The sequence below is a fragment of the Harpia harpyja genome, chromosome 3 (genome assembly GCF_026419915.1).
Source record: "Harpia harpyja isolate bHarHar1 chromosome 3, bHarHar1 primary haplotype, whole genome shotgun sequence".
Taxonomy (NCBI): Eukaryota; Metazoa; Chordata; class Aves; order Accipitriformes; family Accipitridae; genus Harpia; species Harpia harpyja.
Window position 1 is genome coordinate 55094625 of NC_068942.1, and position 25019 is coordinate 55119643.

Consider the following 25019-nt stretch of genomic DNA (forward strand, 5'->3'; position numbering starts at 1 on the left):
AATCATTTTATTAGTCACTGGAAGAATCACCTATTTTAAAATAAACTAGGTCGCTAGGAGTATCATCATCATCATTATTATTATTATTCTTTAGCGAGGGATGTCTCGCGAAGGAGCAGGCGGAGCGGAGGTTTTACAAAAATTTGAGCCGCGCCCGGCACCCGCGCCCCGCGGTGAGGCCGGCGGCGGGGAGGGCGGCCCAGGCGAGCTCGGCCCCGGCCGGCCGCGCCGCCCGCCCGGCTCGGCGCCCCGCCGCCCGGCCCGCCCGAGCCCGGCAGCCGCGGTGCCTGCCCGGCGCCGGGAGCCCGGGGCTGGGGCGGGCCTCCCCGCGCCCGTGGGATGAGTCCGGCCCTGGCGGGCGAAGCGCCGCCGTCACCATCCCCAGGAGACGACGGCGGGGTGCGCTAAGTGCTGGTAAGCGGCGGGGAAGACGCCGAGGGCGGCGGCGGAGGCGGGCGGGCAGGCCCGGTAGCCCTGCAGGGCGAGGGCGGCCTGGGCGCTGCAGCCGGCCAGGGCGCAGCCCAGCTTGGGGCGGGCGGCGGGCGGCGGCGGGCTGGCGGGGCAGCCGCGGCAGGGCTCGCCGTCCCGCACCAGCACCGGCACCACCACCCGGCGCAGCAGGGCGGGCGGGCGCGGCGGGGGGCTGCCGGGGGCCTCGCTCCGCGCCCGCTTCATCTTGTAGCGGTGGTTTTGGAACCAGATCTTCACCTGGGTGGGGGTGAGGCTGAGCAGCCGGGCCAGCTGCTCCCGCTCCGGCGCCGAGAGGTACCGCTGCTGCCGGAACCGCCGCTCCAGCTCCAGCGTCTGCGCCTTGGAGAAGAGCACCCGCCGCTTCTTCTTCTTCTCCTCGGCCTCCGAGCCGCGGGCGGGGAGCGACCTTTGGGTGGAGTCGGGCAAGCTCGGCTCCGGGCCGCTCTCGTCGGAAGCTGGGGACAGCGAGGGGGTTAGAGAGAGGGGGCGGCCGGGGCCGGGGCGCGGGGCAGGCACCGAGCAGGCGGCGGGCCGTCGGCAGCCGAATCGCCTCCCGCGGGGAGAGCCCCGCCTGTTTACCGGGCCGGATTAAGCCCAACGGTCAACAGGAGACGCGAGCTAAGCCCCCGAAGACGTTAAACCTAACCCACGGGACGGGGCGGGCTCTCCCCCCACGGGGGAGAGGCTCTGCCCCGGCGTCAATCCCCGCACGGGCACGGCCGCTTCGCCGCGCACAGCCCGCGGGCCTGCGGGCTGACAGCGGTCGTGCTCGCTCGGTGCTAAAACGGAGTGCCGGGCCGCCCAGTCCTTCGTTACTGCTTTTCTCCAGCCGCTCCGTTACCGTGATATTTAACGTATCCCGAGGGGGTCCCCGCACCCGTCCGAAGGACGGTCTCCCCCCACGCACACGCAGGTACACATTAAACGCCGTATCTCTGCGGCGCAGTTTCTGTGCGTGAGGTAAGAGCAACGTGCTACATAGGAGGGTCTGTGAGCCGGAGCCGGCTCCCCGCGGTGGCAGACGCGGGGATTTAGGCGCGGGCGCCCGGGGCATGCTCCGCGGCAGCGCGGGGAGGCGAGGCGCTGGGGCTGGGCTTAGCTTGCCTCTGCTGTGCGTGGGGTGAACCGAAACCCCGCCAGCACAAAAAGGCAGGATTACTTGCAACAGTGAAACGGGAGGGGGGGGGGGGGAAGAAAAAAAAAAGAATCCGCGAAGCGAGCTTAAACGATAAGCGCAGAGAGACGGGCGGATACAGCCTGAGGTTTTGCTTTCTGCCATACCTGGGAACATGCACCGACCTACGGAAAAAAAAGGAATTTTTTCTCTCTTAAGCTCGTGGCCGGGATGTTCCTCCTGTTTCATTGTTGCAATTCAGTAACATTCTCTAAAATTCCCAGCCTGGATCCCCCCGATCCTGTAGGCTACACACGCTGGCGATTCGCTTCTTCGCATCTTCCCCAAAGGAAGGGGAGAAAAAAGTAAAAGATAGCTGTGCGGAGATGGCCAATTCCTGTCCGTTTCATACTCACAGGGATAGTGATTTCTGTCTGTTTCTATCCACCCTCGGTACGGCGAGCCGGTGTAGTTCTCCGCTGAGTGGTGATGGTCAGAGGCTTGCTTTATGCTATTAGCATCCTGCTCTGGTAAATCCAAAATGCTCCTCACCGTAAAACTGATCCTGCCAGATGTGGCCATGGTAGGCTGTGCACACACACCCCCCCACAAAAAAAATATTGCCCCAAAGCCCCGAACCCCTTCCCTTAAAAGCTGCGAGGAAAGGACTGCGCCCAGTTACTGGGGAATCTCTCGGCTCAAGAGGACCTTCCCTTCCATCGCCACCTAACCCCAAATATTAGTGTCGTTTACAGAGGTGTCCTGTTTATATAAACAGTCCTCCCCACTGCAAACACTGCCTGCTTTCAAACCGTCCCTGTCTATAGGATGCTAAGTACCTGAATTAGTCAAGTGCTAAAGCCCTAATGGGAGTAGGTGTAACCCCCCCGTCCCGCCACCCCCATGAGAGAATAACCCGTTACCTCCCAAAGACAGCAGGAAACAGGCTTCATCATTACATATTCTGTCTGATTAGCCAAAAGTGGGGACAGATAATGGTAATTGTTAGCAGTGAATAACATCTTGGGTGGCATGTGGATGACCAACAACCACCCCCCTCCATCCGCCACCAAAGCCACCAGCGTCCCTTCTATCCGCAGACAAAGTGAATCCTCCCAGGACATCCGCAGAGCCTGCCGAGAGCCCCCTCCTCGCTTCTCCCTCTTCATTCCCCCCCCCCTTCCCCCTTTAAACCTGGAAGGAATTTAAGTCGTTATTTGTTTTATTTCCCCGGGCTGTTTGCCGTGCTACCTCCAATTCTCCTGCTTGTCATTGGCAGGTTTCCTACCCTCAACGGGGGATTTTTCACACCTCGGCTGAGCTCTCGGCGGGGAAGGCTGGCGGGTGTGCGCCTGGAGGGGACGGTATCTCCGGCGGGTGGGGGGGTGGGGGGGTGCCTCTCCTGGGCATGGTGGATGGAAGGTGCATCTTTCTCTCGGGAAGGGTGAGGGCCCAAGCTTGGCTGAGGAAACGCGGGGAGCCCGACGCCCTCGGCCCGTGAGCAAGAGTCGGGAGATTAATTTTTTTTTTTTTTAGCACCGTTTTGCATTGTACTAACGCAAGGAGTATCCCCTCGGGCGGTATGTGTGAGGGACTGAAACGATTCCAGCTGGGAGAGAGGGAGAAAAGATCAAACATGGCGCGTTTATTTATCCGCGCGTCTCCCGGCCCCGCCGAGAGCCGCTTCATCTGCCGAAAGCAGCAGCGGACAAATCCGGAGCCCCGGCCCCCCTCCACCGGGAGGAGGGGTGCGGACACCGGCCGGGCACGGCCCGGGGCTGGTCACGGCCCGGGGAGGCCCGGCGGCGGCTCCGCGGTCCCCTCCGAGGGACAAGAGCCTCCTGGCAGCCTTTCACTGGGCGGCCCCGTCCCCCCGCGAAGCTGCGGGATGGCTTTGCCCAGCCTCGGTGGCCGCCGAGGACTTACAAAAAAATACGGTATCGAGACACGAAGCCCGATGAGCCGTTCAAACGCAAAACCGCAGTGGCAGGGCTCGCTCCTCAGCCCCAGGGCGGGGGCAGAAGCGACAGACGGGCGCGACTAGCCTGTTCCACGCGGGTCGCCCGGCGTGGGTCAAGCCATGGGGGCCGCAGAGGGCGGGGGCGGGACACGGTCCCCTCCCGCATGCCGCAGCGCCCGTCCCCGTCGCTTCCAGCCCGTTTCGCGGGAGGGACCCGGCGCCCGTCTAGAGAACGAGTGGGAGGCCAGTCCGGCGGGATGGAGGGAAGCCTGGAGGGAAGGGGACACCCAACCTCTCCCGAGCAGATCCGCTTCCCCTTGAAAGCCGGCCAAAGCGCACACAGCGCGGCCCCGTCGGACAAACGGCGTGAAAGCCTGGGATGACGCACGGAGCGCCTGGAAATAGAAACCCAGATACCCAGGGAGATAGTCTACTAGCCGGCTGCTTTGTTGGTTCAAATTTCCCTGTCCAAACAGACATCTATAAGCTATTGTGTATAGATTATATTTATCCATCCCTGCTCTCGCCCCCCAGCCCCGCTCGCCGCCTGCCCCCGGCCGCCGCCGCCCCTCCCCGCCCCGCTCCGGGTGCCCCTCCTGGAAGCAGTGACACTTCGCGGGGAAAATGTCAACAGAGCAATAACGACAAGGGAGAGGCGAGATTTACATCGGCGAGATTTGTGGGCGAGATGAACGGGGCACAAGGCTCCGTTTGGCCAACTTCCCGCATATTTCTTCGGGACTGGACAGGCTCCATATAAGCGATTCCCAGGCCGTGATTACTGCAGCCACCTATCAAGCGTGCCTGGTGACAGTAGTTATCTCCCCGGCTCCAAGCACAGCCTCCCAGCCGTCCTGGGTGGTCGGAGCGCGGGGAGCACAAATACATGCCAACTGCTAGGCCGTGAACAAAAGGGAAATGTAGCCCTATGTCCCGGACCTGTTGGAAGCATTTGTTCCAGTCAAGATTTTGCATTTGTTCAGATCGGGAATAATAGGTGATTGACGCCTTCCCACAATGTGCTTTAACTCTCTGGGATAAATCGGAGCTTGTTCCTTGTTGTCATGGTTTTCAATAGGGTTCAATGGGATTGAACCACTATCGACTCTGCTTTACGTCTCCGGCAGCCCCGGCCATACAAATTTATTAGTTATGTCTTTTTAAATGAGATTAAATTGAAACGACGTGGCCGTCCTCGGCGGAGCGGCTCCTCCCGCGGTCGCCCTGGTCCCCGGCCCCCGGCCGCCCGTGTCACCGCCGGGGCAGCCCGCGGCCGGCGGGAGGTGGGCGCCGGCCCGGCCCCCCCGGCGCCAGGTACGGCCGCGCTCACCTGCCCACCCGGCGGGCCCCGGCCCGGCCCGGCCCGGCCGGCAGCACCGGTGCTGCCCCGCGCTCTCGGACGCCCCCGGTATTAAAGAAGGCCGAGAAGTGCTTATTAATAACTTGACCCCGCAAGCAAACATTTGCTGAATGCCTGGGCTGGAGCGGCGTTTCGGGGGGGCGGCCAGGGGAGGGGGCGGCGGCCGGGGTTCAGAGAGGCACAAACTTATACAGGATCCGAGGCGGTTCTCAAGAGGAGTTTGCCAAGGACACTCTAAAGAAAGTGCAAAAACTTTGCCAGAAAAAAAGTCAGGATGAGAGAAAGAGAGTCTACTTCAGTGACCTCTCTTAGCCTTTTAATCTATTTAACATCCTAAGCCCACACTGATGTGTAGAAATAAGTAAATGGTACTCCTCAAGCCTTAAGAGCTCTTCAGCATCAAATATTTGCACTTACTCTTAGAGTTTTTCTCAAATAGCGCGAGACACATTCTCCTTGGACGAGCCGAGCTGTCTAAATATACCTATGCATTGTTATCTGCGGGAAATAGTTCGCTTCAAAGGGCGAACGTAATAACCTAAAATGTTTCATCTCTTGTTTTGCTTGGGACCGACTTGGAGACTTTTCAGCTCTGGCTGCCCGGCCTCATTTCGGGGTTTGCCGGTTCAGGTTTCACCCTCTCCCGTGCCACTTGGGCGTTGGGGCTGGGGGAGCGCTCTCCCCCACGGCACCCAGGCCCCGCCGTCCCCCTGGGGACGGCATCCTTTGACCCGGGGGGGGGTTTGCCGCTCACCCCTCTGCACAGGCCGCCCTGCCGTCCCGCGGTGGCCCCGGACGACTGGTAGCCCCGGGGCCCCACCCAGAGCCGCCTCTTTCCCGACGGCACCCACGGGGATGAGACGGGGCAGGCGTTTCTGCGGGGGTGCTACACGTAAGCGGCAGCGCCCACGCGTGTGCTCCACGAGCCCGTCGCCGTGGGCCCACGGGGTGAGACCACGTCCGTCTCCGTGGGCCCGAAGGGGACAGCTGCGCGTGCCCGGCCGCCCCGTCCCTTCCGCTAAATCCACAGAAACACTTTGGGGGCCCCGGCGCGTTTAAATGAATTTTCACGCTTCCAAAGGGGTAAAGAAAAAAACCAACCACATTTAAAATTAAAAACGTTTGTTTCCACGCTGTTCGCCGCCGACCGTGCTTGGCTGCAGCCCATGTGAAACAGGGCAGGAAAATGAGGAGCGGGGGAAACCGGCCGTGTGCCCGCAGCAGCCGGAGCCAGGTGAAGGGGAAGCGGGGGGGCGGTGGCCGTGGTCCTCCGTGGGGATGCCCCCCACCCGCGGCTACATGTGGAAGTAACACCCTGCACCGCGGAGTCGGCTGCTCGCACCCCGGCAAACCGGGGTCTGGGACGGAGACGACGGGGCCTCCAGCCCGAGTTGTGGCCCGGCCCTTTTGGGATATCCCGGGGCTGGGTCGGACCGTCCCGTCGGGGCTCCCGCCGCCCTCTTGCCCCGCTGCCCTCCTCACCGGCCCCTGCCGGGGAACTCGGGCTGTTAAAAACACCTCCGACCACCTGAGAAAATAGCGGCTTATTCTTCCTCTTTTTTTTTTTTTTTGAATGGGTTCATTTATTGTGCTCAGTGGAGGATTGCAAAGCAGATTGACAAAATCGATGTACGTGGGATGCTGAAATCGAGCATTTTCCTGAAATGGTTGATTGTGTCTACACCTCGAGAGGAGGAAAAACAAACAAAAAAAATTTACATCGATAGAAGTGGCCGTCTGGCTCTGCTTCATGTAGTCCCGGCTTTAAGGATGGACTCTCCACAGGGCTGAGCCAGATGAGCGTGGGGCAACGCTAAGAGCCAGGAGAAGCCCTCTTGCTGGGAGGCTTCCAGGCTGTGTTGCGGACTGGATGCGGTTGCCGTGTTAGGTTAAATCCCTGGGATAAAAGCTATGGGGACAACACACCTCGCCAGGCTGACACCCGCGGGTTGGTTGATGACTTGGGAACGGGCACGGAAAATGAGTGACTTTGCATACATCACAAAAAAAGCCCATACCAGAGCTGGCAAATGAACCCCCTGACCGAGAGCTTCCTTTCTCTAGAATACTGGATTTTAGTAATTTAATCTGTATACAACATACCTGCGAGGGAGTTAAACTCAGTACTTTGACTGTACTGAAAAGAAAACCTGACCTCACAGAATTCAATGTGAATTTTAGAAGTGATTTTAAAACAGGCACGATTCCACCTTTCTATAAAAACAAATAACCCTCTACTTCATTTTTCCAATAATGAACATTTCCATAACTTTACACCCTTTTCCTTCATCATCTCCTGAAAATAGTATCCTTACCTCTCAACAACTTTGTCTTTTTGCTTTGAGACTGGTGTTCATTATGGTACATCTTCTAATTAGGGCAATGTTGTGGAAGGAGTGTCATGTTCCCTATAAAAAGGATTGGTTTCTATATATTTCTGTATGTGGTATTTGTCTCTCTTTCCCGGTAGAATAATGTCATTTGCTTTTAGCTTTAGCTTTTCCCACTTCCTAATACTTCCTAACAGTCTACATCTTTTTCTGCAGCTCCTTTATTTCTTCTTTTCGTGAGTATTCCCCAGTCTAAGTACATACATACATCGACTTTAACCTGTTAAGAAGCTCAACAAAGTTAAACTCCTTTCTTTCATGGCTAATTTTGAAGATTCTTATTCTCTGGTGCGCTAACTTCAATCCCACCCCAATTATGACTCCCTCTGCTATCAGTCTTCTTTTGGTTTTACAGAGCTCATAAATTAAATAATAATTATTAAATCTGATACGTGCAAAGCATGCTATCCAAGGCTTACACTTTCTCTGAAACCCTCAGTTTTCTCTTCTGCATTTAAACAAGAGACTTTACTCCTTGGAACAGGGATTACCCACACCAGTGGAGGATTCGGGATCGAGCTTTTCATTTGCTCTGTGTGATCATCCTGGAGGAATTATTTTGCAAATTGACTGCAAGCAAAGCAGCAAGGAACAAGCCCTCCCTGCTCTCTAAGTTGGTTTGGGACAACCTTGTGCAGAGCCAAACTGGCGTGGATGTGAGCAGGGCTGCCCAGCTGCCTGGGCTTTCCTTCCCTTGGGCTCCTCGGAGCTCAGCTCTCAGGAAAGGCTGAGGGGATGGGGCTTTTGCTTCCCTATCAGCACGCTCCCCTTGGGCAAGCAGGGAACAGCCACTGGGGTTACCTGGGTCATGGAACTGCAGCAGTCATTCTGTTACCAGCTGGCTGGAGTACTGGCTCTGTACCTACCACCACTGCAATGCCATTCCCCTCCCACTTGCCCCATTTTCATCCCACACTCTCAGCCTGCATGGGATGTACGGGGGGGGGGCAGGAGCAAGCTCCAGCTGAAGGGCAAAGTGCAGCCAGGACAGGCCATGCTCTCGGGCCTGGATTCAGCTGCTGTAGCTGGGGTGTGGGGCCCTTTCCCCTCCCTGTTGTAACACATCTGTGTGAGATGCTCAAGGGTTTAGGTGGTATGTCTGAAGCCCAGAGGGCAACCAGTAGCACCGATGACCTTGAAAAGCGGATGCTCTCAGGCAAAGGCAGTGACCGTGCCCCAGACACAGCTAGTATTTAGGCATCTAACCACCCTTTACTTCAGTGGGAATTAGGTGCCTAAAGCCCCTTGACAGTCTGGCCCCAAAACTGAAGTGAGTGGTGCTAGGAAAACGGGGTGAATGGTAAGACAATAATAAAGTCCTTAAGCAGCTGTTGAGAAACTGCAATAGATGACAGGCATCATCTGACTCCTGAGGGAAGCTGTCCTGTTCACCAACACCATCACCTTCAACAGACCTTCACAAAGACAAAAGGCATTTTGTGTTTTGGACAGTTTACAATGGTATATATTGGATTTCAATGTTTAATTGTTTGTCCTGCACTGTAAGATATCAATTATATCTTTAAGTAGTCATTACATTCTGATAAATATCCTCTATTGGTTAAATTCTATTGAATTCTGATGCATAACCTCTATCAGAATTAAACTGGTAGCCAAAATGGCAGACTTTTAAAAGGTCCTTTCATTATTTTCATAAGGCATTATTTTCTTCCTCTATGCCATGCCAAGTCACCAAGAGGCAGCAGTGCACACTGACTGACTGGCCATCTCAAGCTGGCGAGCAGGCTGCTGCCAAGCCAAATATTTGTTTCCTGTTAGTGAGCCAGTAAGTTGGGCTTTTTCTCAAGCCATTAGGTTTCACAAACCTCCTGTGATCATAATTGGCTTTGAGACTTCTGATCATCTATCAAATTTGGTTGAGGCTTTTTTTTTTTTTTCAGATGGCAGGCAGAAAATAAGATTGTGTGAGCCTTGCACTTTGAGAAATGGGGCTAAAAAGGCACTTGTAGCTCCCAACAGAAAATGTTAAGGAAAAGGTGTCTTGTGGCTGTTAGAACTGAAAGATTTGTCTCTGATACTGCAGGTAAAAAGACATGAGCACAGAAAGTCAACTTTAAAATTGCAGTCCTTAGTTTCTTGCCACTCTTGGGCTGAATTCTCCTTTCATTTACACACTGTTGACTACAGCTGCCTTTAAAACGTTGAGTAAAGTAACTCTGCTGACTTCAAGAGCATTCAGCTGGGTGAAGCAGTGCTGGGTCTGGCATGCCACACAATAAGTGACAGAGAGGCTTTGGCTGTACAAGAAGTTGCCACGAGGGAGTTTACAAGGGAGTCACTTCCAGTCCATAGCAATAAAATTGGCTTTTATGCTTGACTGTACATGGGCCAAAGCCCTGATCCAAATGTTCCCATTTCCACATGTAATTAAAAATCTGCATCTGAAGTTTTCAGTTTTGCTCTGACTCAATATTGAGCTGCTTTTTTGCTCCTGCAAATGTATGTTGTAAAGAGGGCTGTTCCAGTTTTGTGCAGCAAGAAGCTGTAGTTTATTTTCACATACAACAAACTACAGACATCTAACTTTATATATTTTTATACATGAAAGTGCATACACACAATTTTGATGCTCACTATTTAACATAATAATAGTCTTTAAACCCCACAGTAGATGATTGATCTTCTTTTCTTCCCCGGTGTCTGCCTCCACAGCTTTCTCCTGGTTTTCTTCACTTCTCTCAACCCATGAGTTAGCTCTTCTTGCCTCATTTTTGCCTCTCCATGGTTTCCATTTTAAAGCTTAGTTGCAGTCATTTTCTGACAGTAACATCAAGTACTGGACATACTCTATTATCAGAGGTTACATTAAGAAGCCAGGAGAATGTGTGGTAATTTCTCAATCCTGCTGCAGTTTCTTAAATGCCATTAATAATGAAAACTGAACAGCAAAGCTTTCAAAGATCCCCAAACAACCCCAGACTGGAATATCTGGTTATGAGACAATAGCTGAAAGTGTGTTTTCAGATATGACTTATTTTAAGCTTGTGGTCAGAGAGTCTGGTAAAGTCACTGGGCCTCATTCTGCTGTCATATTATACATTTGTAGCCCCAAAGGGCAACGAGGACTCGAATGAGGCAGATATAGTTTGGGTCAGACGTAGAAATTTAGTCATTTATTTGAAACAGATGAAAATCAGTTTATGCAGCTACTTTTATATATAGTGAGAATATAAATGTCTCCCCAAGTTATTTTCTCAAAAGTTCTTTTGCACAGTAATTATCAAAGTCCAACTTTAGTAAGACAGCAACATGGTCTGAAGGAGCATGTGTTAGATGAGAATGGAGGAAGATCTGAAACTTCATTTTGGTTCTGCCACTCTCATCCCACATGGCTTCCTTGATCTATTTCTTTGCCTATAAAATAGAGTCAGATTCTATTAAATCAGCTATCTCATACAACTGCTGTGGTTGTACATGGTGTGACTGGTGAGGAACCATATAGTGCATTAACCATATAAAATGTTGTCAAAAATTCTAAATAAGCACTCGTCTGAGATTGTGGGCGCAGGTATTTCATGAAAGCGATCGTGCTTCATTCTGAACTTGTGTGTGTGTGCCGTGCTTTTGTTCACTGAAGTTATTTAAATGGCCACAGTTCTTAAGGCAGAGAAGTTACGAATCGTGTAGAAACAGCTGCTGCAAGAACGTTTCAGAAGAAAAGTTATTTGGGGATTTTACTCCCCTGCAGACCCAGTGACATCATATTAAGTAACAGCTTCCAAAACGTGACTGCTGAAGCTCCCGTAAAAGATCCAGGAGCGATTTCTCATAAAGTTTTCAGCCAGGCAGTAACACTGTTAAGAAAGCAAAAAAGAGTAATTTTCACTGACGGGCAGCAATTAACAACGTAGGAAAGTCCAATTTGCTTTCACACCACTTCAGTCCTGCTTGTCGGCGTGCTGCTCTCCCAGCGCAGCTCCACGCCGGCGCTCAGCTGCTGAGCACACGACCACTGCCTTGTGAGAAGTTAACATTTATGAATACTCACAGACATACTTTTTTTTTTTTTTACTTTGAGTGGACTTGTGTGATGATTTAGAGCCATGTACTCCCCTTGAGGTTACTGTGGGCAGGGGCGGTGTGCGCTTGAGAGCAGTTTGAATCCCTGCGGATGCAGAAGCAGGACAGAGTCTGTATCTACCTCTCGTCCTACAAAAACAGCCAGCAAATCCCCCGGCGGGCTTCTCAGAGAAGGAGCTGGCTCAGGCATCAGACAAATCCTGAACACACAAGCTATGTGAAAAAAGGCGGACAGAAAGCCAAGGGGTGGAAGAACACACAATAACTAACAGTGAATAAATGACTGCTGACCCTCCCCATCTCTGCCCTCCTTTTCAAGCTGATCTCAGAGGAAGGTTGTACATCAGCTGTTTTCTTAGGAGTCTTTAGTCAGCTCCACACATACAGTTTTAAACTCAGCTGAATCATAATTTCTTCACCGATTGGTTGTGTGCTGACATCCTTCCTAGATTAAAATACTTGGAATTAATATCTCTGACCATCTTGTCTGTGATAATCTCTCAGCTTTTCACAGGACAAATGCTAACCACTTTAAACACCTGGTGGTCAGTTCTGTTACATTCAGAGCAGTTTACTTTTTGGGTACTGCAGCTAAGTGAGAAAGCTCACTGAAATTCTCAAAGTTATGATATTCCCCAAATCAGGTTTGGGAATATCCCTTCCTGCCTCTGGTCTTGGGCACTGGATGAATATAAAAACCAGTTCCAAGATTTCCTCCCTCATATTGCAGTGCTTAAGCCTACTGACAGGAAGGAAGAACAGTGGATGATTAATTTTAAAACAAAACATTCCTGCCAGCCCTCTGCAGCTAAATGGAAGTTGTGGTGACTGAGGCATTTATGGAGAATATTTCAAAGTGAGATATATTTATCCCATGACAACACTCTATTACCGTGACATTTTGTGGTATACCTTTAATAACGAGTAACCTTTGTATAATAGTTTTCATATGATGGAATTTGTTACATCAGTGAAACAAAGCTACTTTACTATTTCTGGAGCAGACACATTCCAATCTTTTTTTTTTTTCTTCTTTTTTTTACAATACGCTTTCCTGCCCTGTTCCTCATCTAGTCAGTGAAAACATCCATTGATTAACAATACAGTTAAAATTCCAGCTCACATAATCATCTGTATTATGCCCGACATCAAACAGATTTACAGAACTTCTTAAAGTAATGTTTAATAGTACTGGCTTTAGAAGGCTGACTTCTCTGAGTTCTGATCTGTTGCATTGATTTAGTAGGCATTTAAAGTTAAAGAGTCAGCATAAGATTGCACAATCCATATTTAACTTGATAAATATTTTAAGTTTCTTTACAGCAGCGGCTGGTTTTATTCTTTTAATCAAAGAAGTGTTTTGTAAAGCTATTCTGCACTTTGGTCCGTAACAAATGTTTACTTTAGGGTAGGAAGAAGTTCGTCTGTGCTCACATAGTTACATTATGCATGTTATCCTGCTGTACTGCGGGAGGAATTACATTTGCAAATAGAAAATAAAAATGGAATGACAGAGGGGAAAAAGCAAACACTATTTGTAGTGCCTTATCTCGCAGACGCATCTCAAAATACTGAAGAGAAATGATTGAAAAAGGGCTGTTGTTAAGAATGATTCTTCAGAAATCCCAGTGATTTGCATCCAGCTCATGGCTGATGAGCACAACTGTGTCTTGCGTTTGGACTTTAAGTGCAGGGAAGGTAGCAGTGCCGGTACTGACAGGAGGCAGCAGGGCCACGTGCACAATGGCTGAAAGAGCGACCACCCAATGTGACGCATTTCAGTATTGAAGATGCACGGAGACCTGTATCAGTTGACCTCAGCCTGTGACCAGCGGAGTAAAGAGTCAGTAACTCAGAAAGGTAACTTGGGCTCTGCTTTTCAATGGCTTTGTAAATCAGCATAAGCACCTTATAACGAATGCAAAACATTCTTGGTAACCAAGTGCAACTGAGATGGGATTGGAAGGCTGGGGGGTTCCTAGGAGCAAACCTCTAGCAGCATGCAGAGTCCCAGCTGCTCTTTTTGTACAGTACTGTCTGAAACGCCACACATCAAACAAGCCAGACCGCTAGGAAATATTGCAGTGCTCAGTTGAAAAGTGTATATGTGCATCTTCTGATTGCTTGGGTCACCAGAATCTGCCATCAGGAGTCTTGAAATAGAGATGGAAAAACAGGGCAGAAGTCTCATCCGTACAGTGGCAGCAAGACAGTAAGAACATGTGTTTTAACACCCACAAAAGCAGATACTTAAGCTTCCCTGGACCTAAAAAGGTATTTTGTGCCACTGTGTGCTTCTAGGCTACTTTTTCACACTCTAAATAAGCATTCAGCTTGGGATGCAGAGAAAAAATAATGCTTCACTTAAATAATGTTACAGTTTATTGCGTTTTTTGGTCCTCAGAGGGTTTTAATTTGCTTGGATGTGACAGCTGTATTGCAGCTGGAGGCAGAATACTCTCGGTCTTTCTTTACTGTCAATGGCAACATTTTTAGAAATTTCCTGTACTGCCTTATTTGGCTCCTTTATTTCTTCCAGCTTTTATTTTACGTAATTAATCTTTGTATGCAGAGTGTTTAAGTTTGTGTTCTTCCTGCCTCATTTTTGATCCTCATATGCTCTGTTTGGTGTTTCACTTCTGCAGTAACCGCTACAGCAACATTTTCCCTTTTCCTCTTTCAGATCCAGAAACTCAGGGTCCAGAATTCGCCTATGACTAGCATTTGAATTGCACGTTACATTTTGGGTACCACACCTAGTGAAGGGGGGCCTGGCTTCCTGCATCCTCAGGTTATTCTTCTGCATCTCCAGTCCAATCATTTGAGTTACACTAGCTGTAAACCATAGTAGTGCAAAACAGAATCAGAGCCTGGATTTTTAGTCCATTGTGAAGATGTAACACTCGCTGGCCAGCATGATGTCTAGTAGATTTTATTAGCATAAGATAATTGCATTTATGCAAGGTGTCTATGCCAATTCAAACACACCAAAAATTAATATTGACTAATAAGCTGTCAATACTCTTTTAAATAAAGTTAGTGTCTTCTCTTCAAAACAAAACACCCCCTCCTCCCCTGAAACAATAAAGAGAAATAAAGTACGGATAGACCTATGAAAACCAGGGAGCATTGATTTTGGTTTATATAAAACTAGATTCAGTGTGTATGTGTATGTCTATAGCCCTACTGACTTTGTGGAGCTGCACTGATTTAAACCAGTTAAGTTGCTGGCTCTAGATATTTTATTCCTTCATTTATTGCCTTACCATGCCAGGCTTACAGAACAGACAGGAGAAATGAAGGCTTACAACACTTGAAAATGAGCTGAAATTTTGCAGTGCTGGTTAAGTGTTTAACTGCTCATCAAGGTTAACAATGTGTTTAGTGTGCACACATGAGGGAAATCTTAAACAAGTGGATTTACAGAGACAAGCCTTTGCTAGATTGAGAGTATAAAGGTCTATAGCTACAAGTTGGAAGATAATTGCTTGGAAATATTGCTATAAAAATAAACCATAAACCTCCATGACCAGCTTCAGATAGTGTCATGGGAACAGGCTGCATGCCAAGAAACAGCAGGGAAGGTAAGAGCTAACAATCACTCCTCTGCGTCCAGCAGCACTCCAGCACGGACTGTCCACTCCCAGCCCGGCTGGATGCCCAAGTCAGGCTCGTCTGGCCAGAAAATTGCATCATACAAATGGGAATAACAGAGAAGAGAATCAAGCACCACAGCATCTAGACTCTACAGCATCTTAGAGGAAGGATTGCGCTAAATAGTGTTTCCATCCTCAGTTCAGAAAACTCCCTTGCTTCCTCTTTAAATTTTTTTCTTTTTCTCTTCTTCCCTTAGGTGTCATATATAACTATCCCATGGCATGACAGCTGGCACAAAGCGCCAGGTTACAGCTCCTGTAGTCTGCAATAATGCACAGCCACAAACTTTTACTGAAAAATCTGCCATGTTTGTCCGTTCCTACAGAGCAGTTTAAAGATACACTTGCCATTAAAACAGTATAAAGACACTTGAGATGGCAAAGGCAGAGTTTGTATTGGCATTTTGGGCACCAAACCGGGAATAACAACATACTGAAGACTGCAGTCTGGGCACAGCCTGTAGCAGTTTACCTCTGGAGTGCATTGGCAGTAGGTTATGACCCTTCAACCAGTGGAAAGGACTGTGCCAGGGCTCCTGCTTTTTTCCTACCATCTTCTTGGTCTTTCCAAATTACTTACCATCCCTTTTCTCTGAGAAAACAGTCAACAGCAAGTAAGCAGCATGGTTTCTGTGTCTGTAGGTTTGAACTTCTTTTGCTCGCCAGGTCTTTGCCTGGGACATAATCTGAGACCTATTTTAGCCTATTAAAAAAGAATCACTATAATTAGCATTCAGTATCACTATTTTAGAGGAGTTACACAGTTCAAAATGATATATTTATATCAGAAATAATATATTGCCCTCACTGTAATCTTTGTTTAAGGTCACCATACAAGCAAATATTTTCAAGTATTTTCAACGTTTTTTTTTTCAGGTATAACACAAAAAACCATACTATACTGTTGCCCCTAATCATGAGCTAATTATAATCATATTAGAATGGACAACGTGGCCTCTGAGGTCCTTTTGGGAAATTATATCTTGCAAACACAAAAGCTAGAAATGAACCTTTTTTGAAAGCTAAGTTTCTTTTATGTTGATATGATGTCAGTACTTGGGGCTTTAAAGGAAAAAAATCAGATTACTATAAATCTGTGAGACTCACCCACCCTACAAAGGCCTCATCCCTTTGCTCTGACAATATAAAATGCACTTCCAGGGCATCTGCATTGTGTTTGTATCCACTTTAACTTACTTTGATGTTCATTGGCAAAGCGAGGCCCTTTTAGTTTAAATAACAATCTGCACGTCTATCTTTTACAGTAATACAGTATCACATTTCAGCCTTGAAGAATAAGCATTGTTCAGGGAGCTCAAACTAAAAGGTAGTGGAGAATCAGAAATATTGGCTAAGCCCTAAATGCCATGAAACACAGTGATTTTTGATGGGAATCTACTGTTTTAGGAAGGAAAAAGTTGGCTGAGGTTTTCCTGCAACTTGGCCATTTGATCCCGTTCAGAAAGATAGAAAGACAAACTGAGCTGACAGGTGATTTTAAGGCCTCTAAAACCACGTGTTGAGAAAAAAAAAGCAACCCTTGTTAGGTCTGCTGGCTTGAACCTACAGCAGCAACATTAAATCCTTCAGGGAATGAAGCTCACTGACAGTCCTCTGATACTCAGTCCCATAGCAGGTGGGATGAAGGAGATCAGTCCAGTCTGATGGTGATTCAAAACTAAACAGTACGTTTTTGAGTTCTTCAGTAAAATGAGTTGATGGAAACAGTTCTTTTCCTGGCAACTGGAGGATTAATGGCCCAGTGAAAGCCGGAGCCAGTAGTATGTATGCCACTGACTAATCTCCTTTACCAGAAGTTAGCAAGGAGCTCAGAAAACGCAGGCTTGTGGAAATGCATTTAGGTTTTTATTGTACAAGTTCTGTGCATAGGTATTACGTGCCTTCTCTAGGGTAGGCCAGCTGGCATAAACAGTAAAAAAAAATCACCTAGATGTTAGAGGCTCATATATGGGACAAGTAAGCTGCTGGGACCTGGTCATGCGAACAGTCACTTTTCAGCCTTCCTGCATTTCTTTCTTTGTAACAACCTGAAATATTTCATGGCAGCATGAAGACAACAACAACAGAGAAAGGGAATTCTAGCAATGCTTATTTTTAAAGTGTCTTTCCTTCCCACACAAGGTCCTTTAAGACTGGCAAGTAAAAAGCTCTTGTCAACCTTCCACTCTATTTATTTCTATGGCTTCACAATGTGCTTTCCCTCCTTGCATCCTTCTGCAGCCTCTGCTGGCTCTTTGTTGTCTGGAGACTCACTAGGATTCTAACATTTTACCTAAATTGTTCAGTGGAAAAATATCAGAATATTTCATTTCATCATCTTGAAGTGCTTTGCTTCTCTATGGTTGAAGCACTTCAATACAGCTGTAATATTATGACTTCTTTAGCAAAATAACAAAATACCCTAAACTGCAAGTGCTGAAGTCAATGCAAAAAGATTGAAGCTTGCTGTGGGTGTCTTTTTGATATTTTCATGTCATGAGCAATTTTGATTTTTTATTCTGATTCTAAGCAAGAGGAAAATTTTTTGGGGGGGGGAAGAAGTTTCCTTAAAAGTTTGAAACAGAAATTCCAAATTTGGTTCTGTTCTAATAAAAATAGTTATTGTCCAACCACTGTTTGCTCATACCAAAAATATGCTTCCAGAAATTCCCCCAGAGTTTAGTCTTTTTATTAAAATTGGCCATAATATGACACATAGATTGACAGGTTCCTATAAGAGAACTGCTCTACACAGAGCAGCTGAGAGATTTACTTTTGATTTTAAATATTGTGGAAATTTGCATTTGTCTTTGCCTGACCACACTTCTCTCGGGCTCAAAACAGTGCTTAAAACTGAAGCCGTTCAACAAAATTAACCCTAAGGTAGCTGGATAGCTAAAGTTTTGTCCAGTCTCCCCGTGTCAGCATGAGATTCAAACACACGTGCCCCCCCCATTAGGGTGCCACGTGCTCCTCTCCCATCCCAGCTGGTCAGAGGATCCCCAAACCACAGGAAACCTCCGGGCTCCACTGCAGCCACAGCTTTGCCCAGAGCTCCCCACCCACAGCACACCATGAAAATGGGCTTTCCCTTTTGTTTTAGCCCTGTCCCCATCATGCTGTCCAACTCCCTGTTGCCCATGTCTGTCAGCCTGCCAGACCTCCTCTTCTCCCAAGCCCTGCATGGGGCCATGCAGCGGCAGGTTGGGTAACTTTGGGTAAGCCGTGAAGTCCGTGCCTGGCACCTAAAAGGTCTCTGCCATTAACAGAAAGAATATAGTGCTCAAAAGCATGTGCAGGAGCCAAAACTAGCCCCATTCAGTGATGTAACTTCTACCCCAGAAGGGTATAGATGTTGCAGTCGAGTCATGTGAAATTATCTTCTTGCTAACTGGCAAGGCAACTCACATCACCCCAGCAGTCCATAAACCACTTCAGAACCAGAGCAGAGGTTTAATTTGGGTTTTTGTCCTCAAATGAGCAAAGCTACATAGATGAGTCACACAGGCCACCAGGCTTGTCCCACAGCCCAGAAAAAGCTGGACTTCCACTCCCAACCTTTTCTAGACTCTTCTTTCTGGAAAAAAAATGAAATTACTCCAATGAATGACTAGTAATTGAAAAGAACCTACTATCTGAAGCTGAGCGGTTGACTGCAGCTCATCAGGCTTCAGAAAGGTGAAAAGCCCTTTTGTGGGTGAGTGAAAAACAGTGTATGTTTTTCCTCAGTTGGTTCCCCCTCTTCTAATTTCATCATGACTCAATTCAAAAAACACTATATAAAATAAAATGCTTTAAAACCTTAACTGCAGTTACAGCTTCTATGGAAGCAACACTGCTTTAAAGTAAATTGGACCACATTTATCTTTCTTTGATTTCTGTCTACCTCAAGTCGCTTTTCACATCTAAAAAAGCATGTATATGATCAAAACACAAGCAATTCTGAAGTCAGTCTGGGAATACTTAGAAATGTTGTAACTATTTTGCTTCCTAGGAAGAATTTTAGCAAGCCTAGGAACTCTTGCTGTTGTTGACTGCAATGTGTCTTCTTGGTCTTTCAAGGTCACAAAAGTAAATGTCAAAGGGATATTGTGAATTTCTGCGACTCAACAGCCATTCCATTCTCTGTAACCAAGATTTTCAACCTAGCAGACTGGGGTCAAGGGAGTCAACATAGCCAAAGATCTGTCCTGATTTCTGTGAGGTAGTTCATGAACTTTGGAAGAGGAATCAGCTGAAGTGTCAGGTACAGAGATAAAGAGGGAAATCTTTGTGTTGTGGAGACAGATCATCGTTTCAAAATCTTACTATGTCCAAAACCAGCCAAAGGTACTGCACAGGTGAAAGAACTACTAAATATGAAAGCCTCAGTAGAAAAATAATGGAGATGTCCTTAGTTCTGCTCATGTCTTAATGAAATCAGTTTAAAGCCATAAAACTCCCTCACTGATGCCAGAAGATCCAGCAGGGAAAAAACCTGGAGGGTGAGGAGGGTGAATAAAGGCACAAAGATATCCTGAAGAAGGACTTTTGAAATACCAACTCCAACTGACATATGTATTATGTCAGCTTCGCTTTCTTATATGGGCAGAAAGCCCCCGCTGCCAGCAAGAGTACCATGCTCTGAACGTGCAAAGGAAATGGAGGTTCCTGGAAAGAAGCAGGAGATATTGAACTCTGGGCATCAGGGAGGGAAAGGAATGCAGAATGCAACCTGCATTATAATGTTTATTTATTTAAAAACTACCCCTAGCAGGAGTTTCTAAATGATAAGTAAATTACACATATATACACTTTCTGTTCTTGAAGAGGCAAAAAGAATTTCTGACTTTAATTTTTAAAAAATATTTTTCTCTCAATATTTCTAGTTTTTTTCCTGGGGCAGAAAAAGGTGAAAAAAGTTTTTTTCAGTATCCTCGACATTTCCAAAAATCTCTAGTTTTGCATATTGGCTGGTACCACCAATAACCTGTGGTTCAGCTTGGGATCTCAAGCAAATACAAGCTGGAAAAGTTACCCATGGCCAAGACAGGCCCCCAAAAGAGCTGCTACTTCCACTGCCCGCAAATGGAGGACCTCTCCTCCTGCTGGGGGAATCCAGGTCCAAAACGTGGATACAGGTCCCGTGTGCCAGGTGCTCCTGGGTCCAGCACTTCCAGGGCTGAGCAGATCCACCAAGGAGCTGGTGCATAGATGACCAGCCTGTGCCTCGTACATTCAGGACATTGTGAATACATCAGGCTTGTTCCATGTGCATAAGCCAACGGCACAGCAAAGATGCACTTTGTCTCCAGACACGCTATGCATGGTCTGCGCTGTTAATGCACCCATGTGAACTGTCCAGGGCTTCCAAACATCTGGAAACTCCAAATAAGTGGCTAAATTCCTTTTCCATCTGGAGATCATTTACACACAACATTCATGCTAGCTGTCGTGCTGTTCCCTTATCTCTTGAATGACAGGCAGGAATGAGGAAGGCAAGAGGAATTATTTATATTCATTACTTTTGTTTATATTCCACATAAACAGAATCCTTTAAGTTACTGAAACTCAGGATTTCTGCAGAGCTGCAGGACAGACCTTCCCACAGGGGGGAAACACCTCCTCTGCTCTGCTTTCTCTGCTCGCGATAACTCCAATTTTTAATCTGAACACCTCACCCCCAGAGCACCTGTGTAGGCAAGTGGACATGCAGTAAATGTGGTGTCTTAGCCTCATTTTTTTTTGCCTCGCTCTCATTGCAGGAGAGCGCGTGAAGCCTTCTGGCCTTCGTAGCGTCACAGCGAGGGGGGGGCTCTGAGGACAGCACAGGAGCAATTATATGTCAACAGATTATGGGGACAACTCATTGCCCCCCGTTCAGCTCTGCCCCGTTTCAAAGCCCGCAGCTGCGCTCTGAGCAGAAAACCAAGCGACGCCAAGGAGTCCTCCGCTGGTATCAGAGCAAGGGTTGCTACAAGGCTTCCTCACGAGCCAGCGCCTCCAGCTCCGGCAAAACCGTCGTGTGTTTGCCAGGTGATTCGGTAACATTGACAGGGTATTTGGCAGAAGACACTGCCGCAGCCAAGCCCTGCCTGAGCTGGCCTCGCCGCGGGCTGGAAGCAGTACGCAGGTATCTACCCCCCTCTAGAGGTAAAAGCCTGAAGCATCTGGTTCATGAGCAAAAGCACTTGGCTCTTTCCGAGCAACTGCAGCGGTCCAGGCTCTCGTGGCTGCCACACCACTAACATAGCTGATGACTTCGGTTGTATTTCCTGCTGCGGAGATTGAATGCTCCCATATTCAGTGTTTCCCATCTGTAGAAACCCTGTATGCTCCTGTAAAGTGGGTACAAACCCACCGGCGGGTCAGTGGGATTGTAAATTGCAGACCTCTGCTCAAGCGTAAGAAACTGTAAACTGTAAAAAGGCAGTGGAGGACCCAGGTTTCTAACTCAGTGTTCACTGCACAGAAAAAAAAAATCCCACCACGAATAGTGGAGGTTTTATATATTTCTTAATATTTTGCCACCTTTGTTTCAGTCTAAATCATATAGCCATTGCCCTTGTCTGAAGGGGGCAAGCCCTTAACAAATGCAGCACACACATAGATAAATATATGTGCAGAGCCCCCATATCTGAGCTGCTCTGAGCTCTACCCTCCCAAATAGAATCAGCATCTCATAGGCACCCTGGGGTGACACAGGAAACCTGCAGTTATCACAATTACTATGCACAGGCATGTCAGATTTACCAGTAAGGATGTGGAAATTTGTTGCATGACTGTTGCAAACCCACCTGACCCACCTGAAGGTGGTGGGCTGGAAAATATTAGAAAGACAAGAAACTGTAAGATATTTTACTCTATAAGGTACCTTCCCTAAAACAGGTGGAATAATGCAATGCAAAAAATCACATTATTGCATTAAAACTGATTTGCCAGAAAGACACCACGGTGTTGAATTTAAGCTTTTGAGTTTTTATTTTTTCAGAAGATTCTGCTGCTGCAGCCCTTAAGTCCCCTGAAGTCAATGTGAGTTTTGCTGTTGATTTCTGTTCAGAATAGGATGGGAGAAAATAAATTAGCATGGTTACAATGTTAAGGCATGAAATTAATCTGGAGGACATAGAGGTGTCATGATTGGAAGGACAGAAAGGCCTTGAAAAAAGGTGTTTCATCTGTAAATTTGATTCTCAAAGTGCAGGTATGCAATCACAAATGTACAAGTGTACGGTTCATTTGAACAGCTTCTGATGCAAGTTTTCAGTTATATATTGCCCTGACAATGCAGGAATTCATTATAGACATATAATCGAAGTGTGTAGGTCTGTGAGCATGGGTGACAGGGCCTTATTCTCTCTATTCTCACGGGGGTCAGAAAGTTTGAAATGAGTGGGGAGAAGGTACTAAACTTCTGGTATGCATCCCATTTTTTAATTCCCTTTTTTTTCAAGGTCATAGAATCACAGGATAGTTGAGGTTGGAAGGCACCTCTGGAAGTCGTGTAGTTCAAAACTAGGCCAACCCTACTCCTCAAGGTAGGGTCAGCTACAGCAAGTTGCTCAGGGCTATGTCCCTTTGGGTTTTGGATATCTCCAGTGTGAAGAATCCGCAGTCTCTCCAGGCAACCTGTTCCCTTTTTTGACTACACTCACAGTAATTTTTTTTCTTACATTTAAATAGAGTTTCCTGCATTTCAACTGTTGCAGTGCAAAGATGAAACAGAGGATGCTGATGTTGCTTTTAACACTACAAGACATTTGTGAGGTAAAAGACTGCAAAGAAAAAAGTGTATCCAGAGGAGGGGGAGGATTTGACATACAGCTGATCATCACATGTCTGTCTCTTCTGTGTTAGCACTGTATATATAAAATAAGAGTCCTTCATGGTGCTATTTTCCACAAGTTGTCTGTAAATGCTCACAGCTAACTCTGTAAATCCTTCTTATGTGGTAAATTATGGTTATTATTAACTACAAGACGTCTGGAAAGAGGGCTCCTAACCCAAATATTGCTCAAGATCTGGAGAGTATTCTGGGTATATGTTGTCACATGAGCGCTCTCTTCCCGCATTCCTCCACACACAGCTATTTTGGGCCACTGCTGAAGACATGCTACTTTGGGGTGGTTGGACTTTTGGTCTAATGCAGAATTCTTCTTCCTCATGCTTTTAAAAGCTCCAGTAAGGGTAGCACCACTGATTCAGTGTACTGGAGACCAGGAAACCATAAAGCCCATTAAAACACAACTGGAACCAAGAGGGGAAGAAGGAGCCTATCATGTGTCCCAACAAAGACAACCCTGAAGGAAGAAAAGAGCACATAAAGGCATGGCGTGCCAGCCTAGGCAGGCTAAAGTAAGAGTGTTTCTGCAATAGCTTTAGGCAAGCTGTGTTTGCAGAGTGCCTAGATCACTGAGGTCATGGTTACAGCCTGTAAATGCTGTTAAATCGCCATTAAAACTCAGCTTTCCTCGGGGAGGTTTATTTTGTTGTTTTACTTCCGAGTGGAATTTAATTCCTTGTTAACCTCTGGGTTTTAAACACAGTGAGTCTTGTTTTATCAGTGCTCTGCAAGAACATCACTAGGCGAGCACCTCTGGATTACTCCCTCCAAATTCCTGGTCTAAGTTTTCCCAACAGTCCAGGAAGAGATGCTCCTAGGCTTTGAATCACACTTCTTGTGGGAAAATGTGAACACTGACACAAATCCCAGAGAAAAGGTGAAAAATCTCTCAACTGACTTCAGTAGGCTTGGTGAGTTCTCTGGGATTACTTGTTCTGGCAAATACTGCGTGCCTACCTATCAAATTTCTGTGCTTTATTTCAGAAAACCTCAGAAACTTGGGTAACAAGAGTGACTGCTCTATCATCTATTAATAGGGAATTCTTAGTTTGCTGCTTAAGGCTGAGCCACATTTGTAACATCTATCTCATATTCACCATTAAGAGAAATTTCAGCTAGACTTGGAGCCAAATAATTCAGTGGCTTTGTCAACTTCTATTACTCAAGTGTAGGAAGAGGAAACAAATTCGTTTTGATTAGGTCAATCCAAAGGAGTATTTCTATGCCCCATTTAGTAGTGTATTTCTTCTGTAATGGAGAATAAATTGTTTGAGTCTTTTCCTAGAGTATTTTTCCAGAGAAGAGATTAAACTAGGTACAAGTTCATGGTCTGATTGGGGGTATGGAATTCCAGACTGGCCTCAAAATGTTATTTTATATGCAGATGGTGGGGGGGCTCTCCAGAAAGAAAATGAGAAGAAAAAAGTATTTTCTGCAAGTTACTTCAGAAAATGTGTTCCAAATACACCTGCAGGCCTTCATTAATATGAATGACATAGGAAAACATTCACACTTACACATATACCCACCATTAAGACTTTCACACGGAAAGCTTGAGTGCTCAGTTCCAAAAGGAAAAACAAGAACTTTAATTGATTATGACTTGTGGTGCTAGTTTAGCCAAAGGCAAAGTTGTACTTGGGCAGGAAACAGACTGCACAAAAACACACTTTTTCCTAGCTGATCACATGTTCCAATCAGGAAATTCACTTGGTATTTGGTAAAAAATGTTACGGTTTCTATGGATCTTCAGAGGAAGGCTGAGTCAAAAAGCAGTTATGTCCTGCTTATGCAGAGTCCTCTCCATCAACAAGTTCTTCCTCACTGCATCTTTTACAAATCATGTTCTACAAAATGTTAAATAAATTTATATATGTATGTGTGTGCATATTAAAAAAAACCCAACAACTTTGTAAAAAAGGAACAAGAAAACAGAGAGTAAATTATTTTGTCTTAATAGTGTAAACCCCAAAATTACTTTTAAAAGGTCAGATTGCATTAAGTAAGAAAAGAAATGTTTCTTACAAAATTAATCTAATTTGAATTTCCATCCAGATGAAACATGATTTGTAAAAACAAAATTGTGTTGCTAGGGGCCTATTGCAGACAATCCTGCCTTCGCTTACAGCAAGGCAATGCGCTGGCTTCTTCTCTTACACCAGTTCTATGTTGTTCTGACCCCACCAGACTTGCAGGTATAAATAA

General features: G+C 47.0%; 1 protein-coding gene and 1 long non-coding RNA gene across 2 annotated transcripts; one reads left to right on the plus strand and one right to left on the minus strand.

The window, feature by feature from the left end:
• Positions 1–312: 312 nt before the first annotated feature.
• On the plus strand, positions 313–23446 carry LOC128139770 (uncharacterized). Its single transcript, XR_008234506.1, has 3 exons — positions 313–414; positions 22655–22738; positions 23148–23446. It is a non-coding gene; the product is annotated as an uncharacterized LOC128139770 (long non-coding RNA).
• Positions 373–2182, minus strand: NKX2-8 (NK2 homeobox 8). The gene is made up of 2 exons (XM_052782646.1): positions 2002–2182; positions 373–926 (listed from the first exon to the last, which is right to left on the minus strand). Exons 1-2 carry the CDS (start codon positions 2165–2167, stop codon positions 373–375), a joined length of 720 nt encoding a protein of 239 aa, XP_052638606.1. The 5' UTR covers positions 2168–2182.
• Positions 23447–25019: the final 1573 nt, after the last annotated feature.

Coding starts and splice junctions, on each gene's coding strand:
- NKX2-8 (XM_052782646.1), bottom strand. CDS start 2,167: ATGGCCACATCTGGCAGGATCAGTTTTACGGTGAGGAGCATTTTGGAT. Junction 927..2,001: donor AGACAGAAATCACTATCCCT/GTGAGTATGAAA, acceptor CGCTGTCCCCAG/CTTCCGACGAGAGCGGCCCG.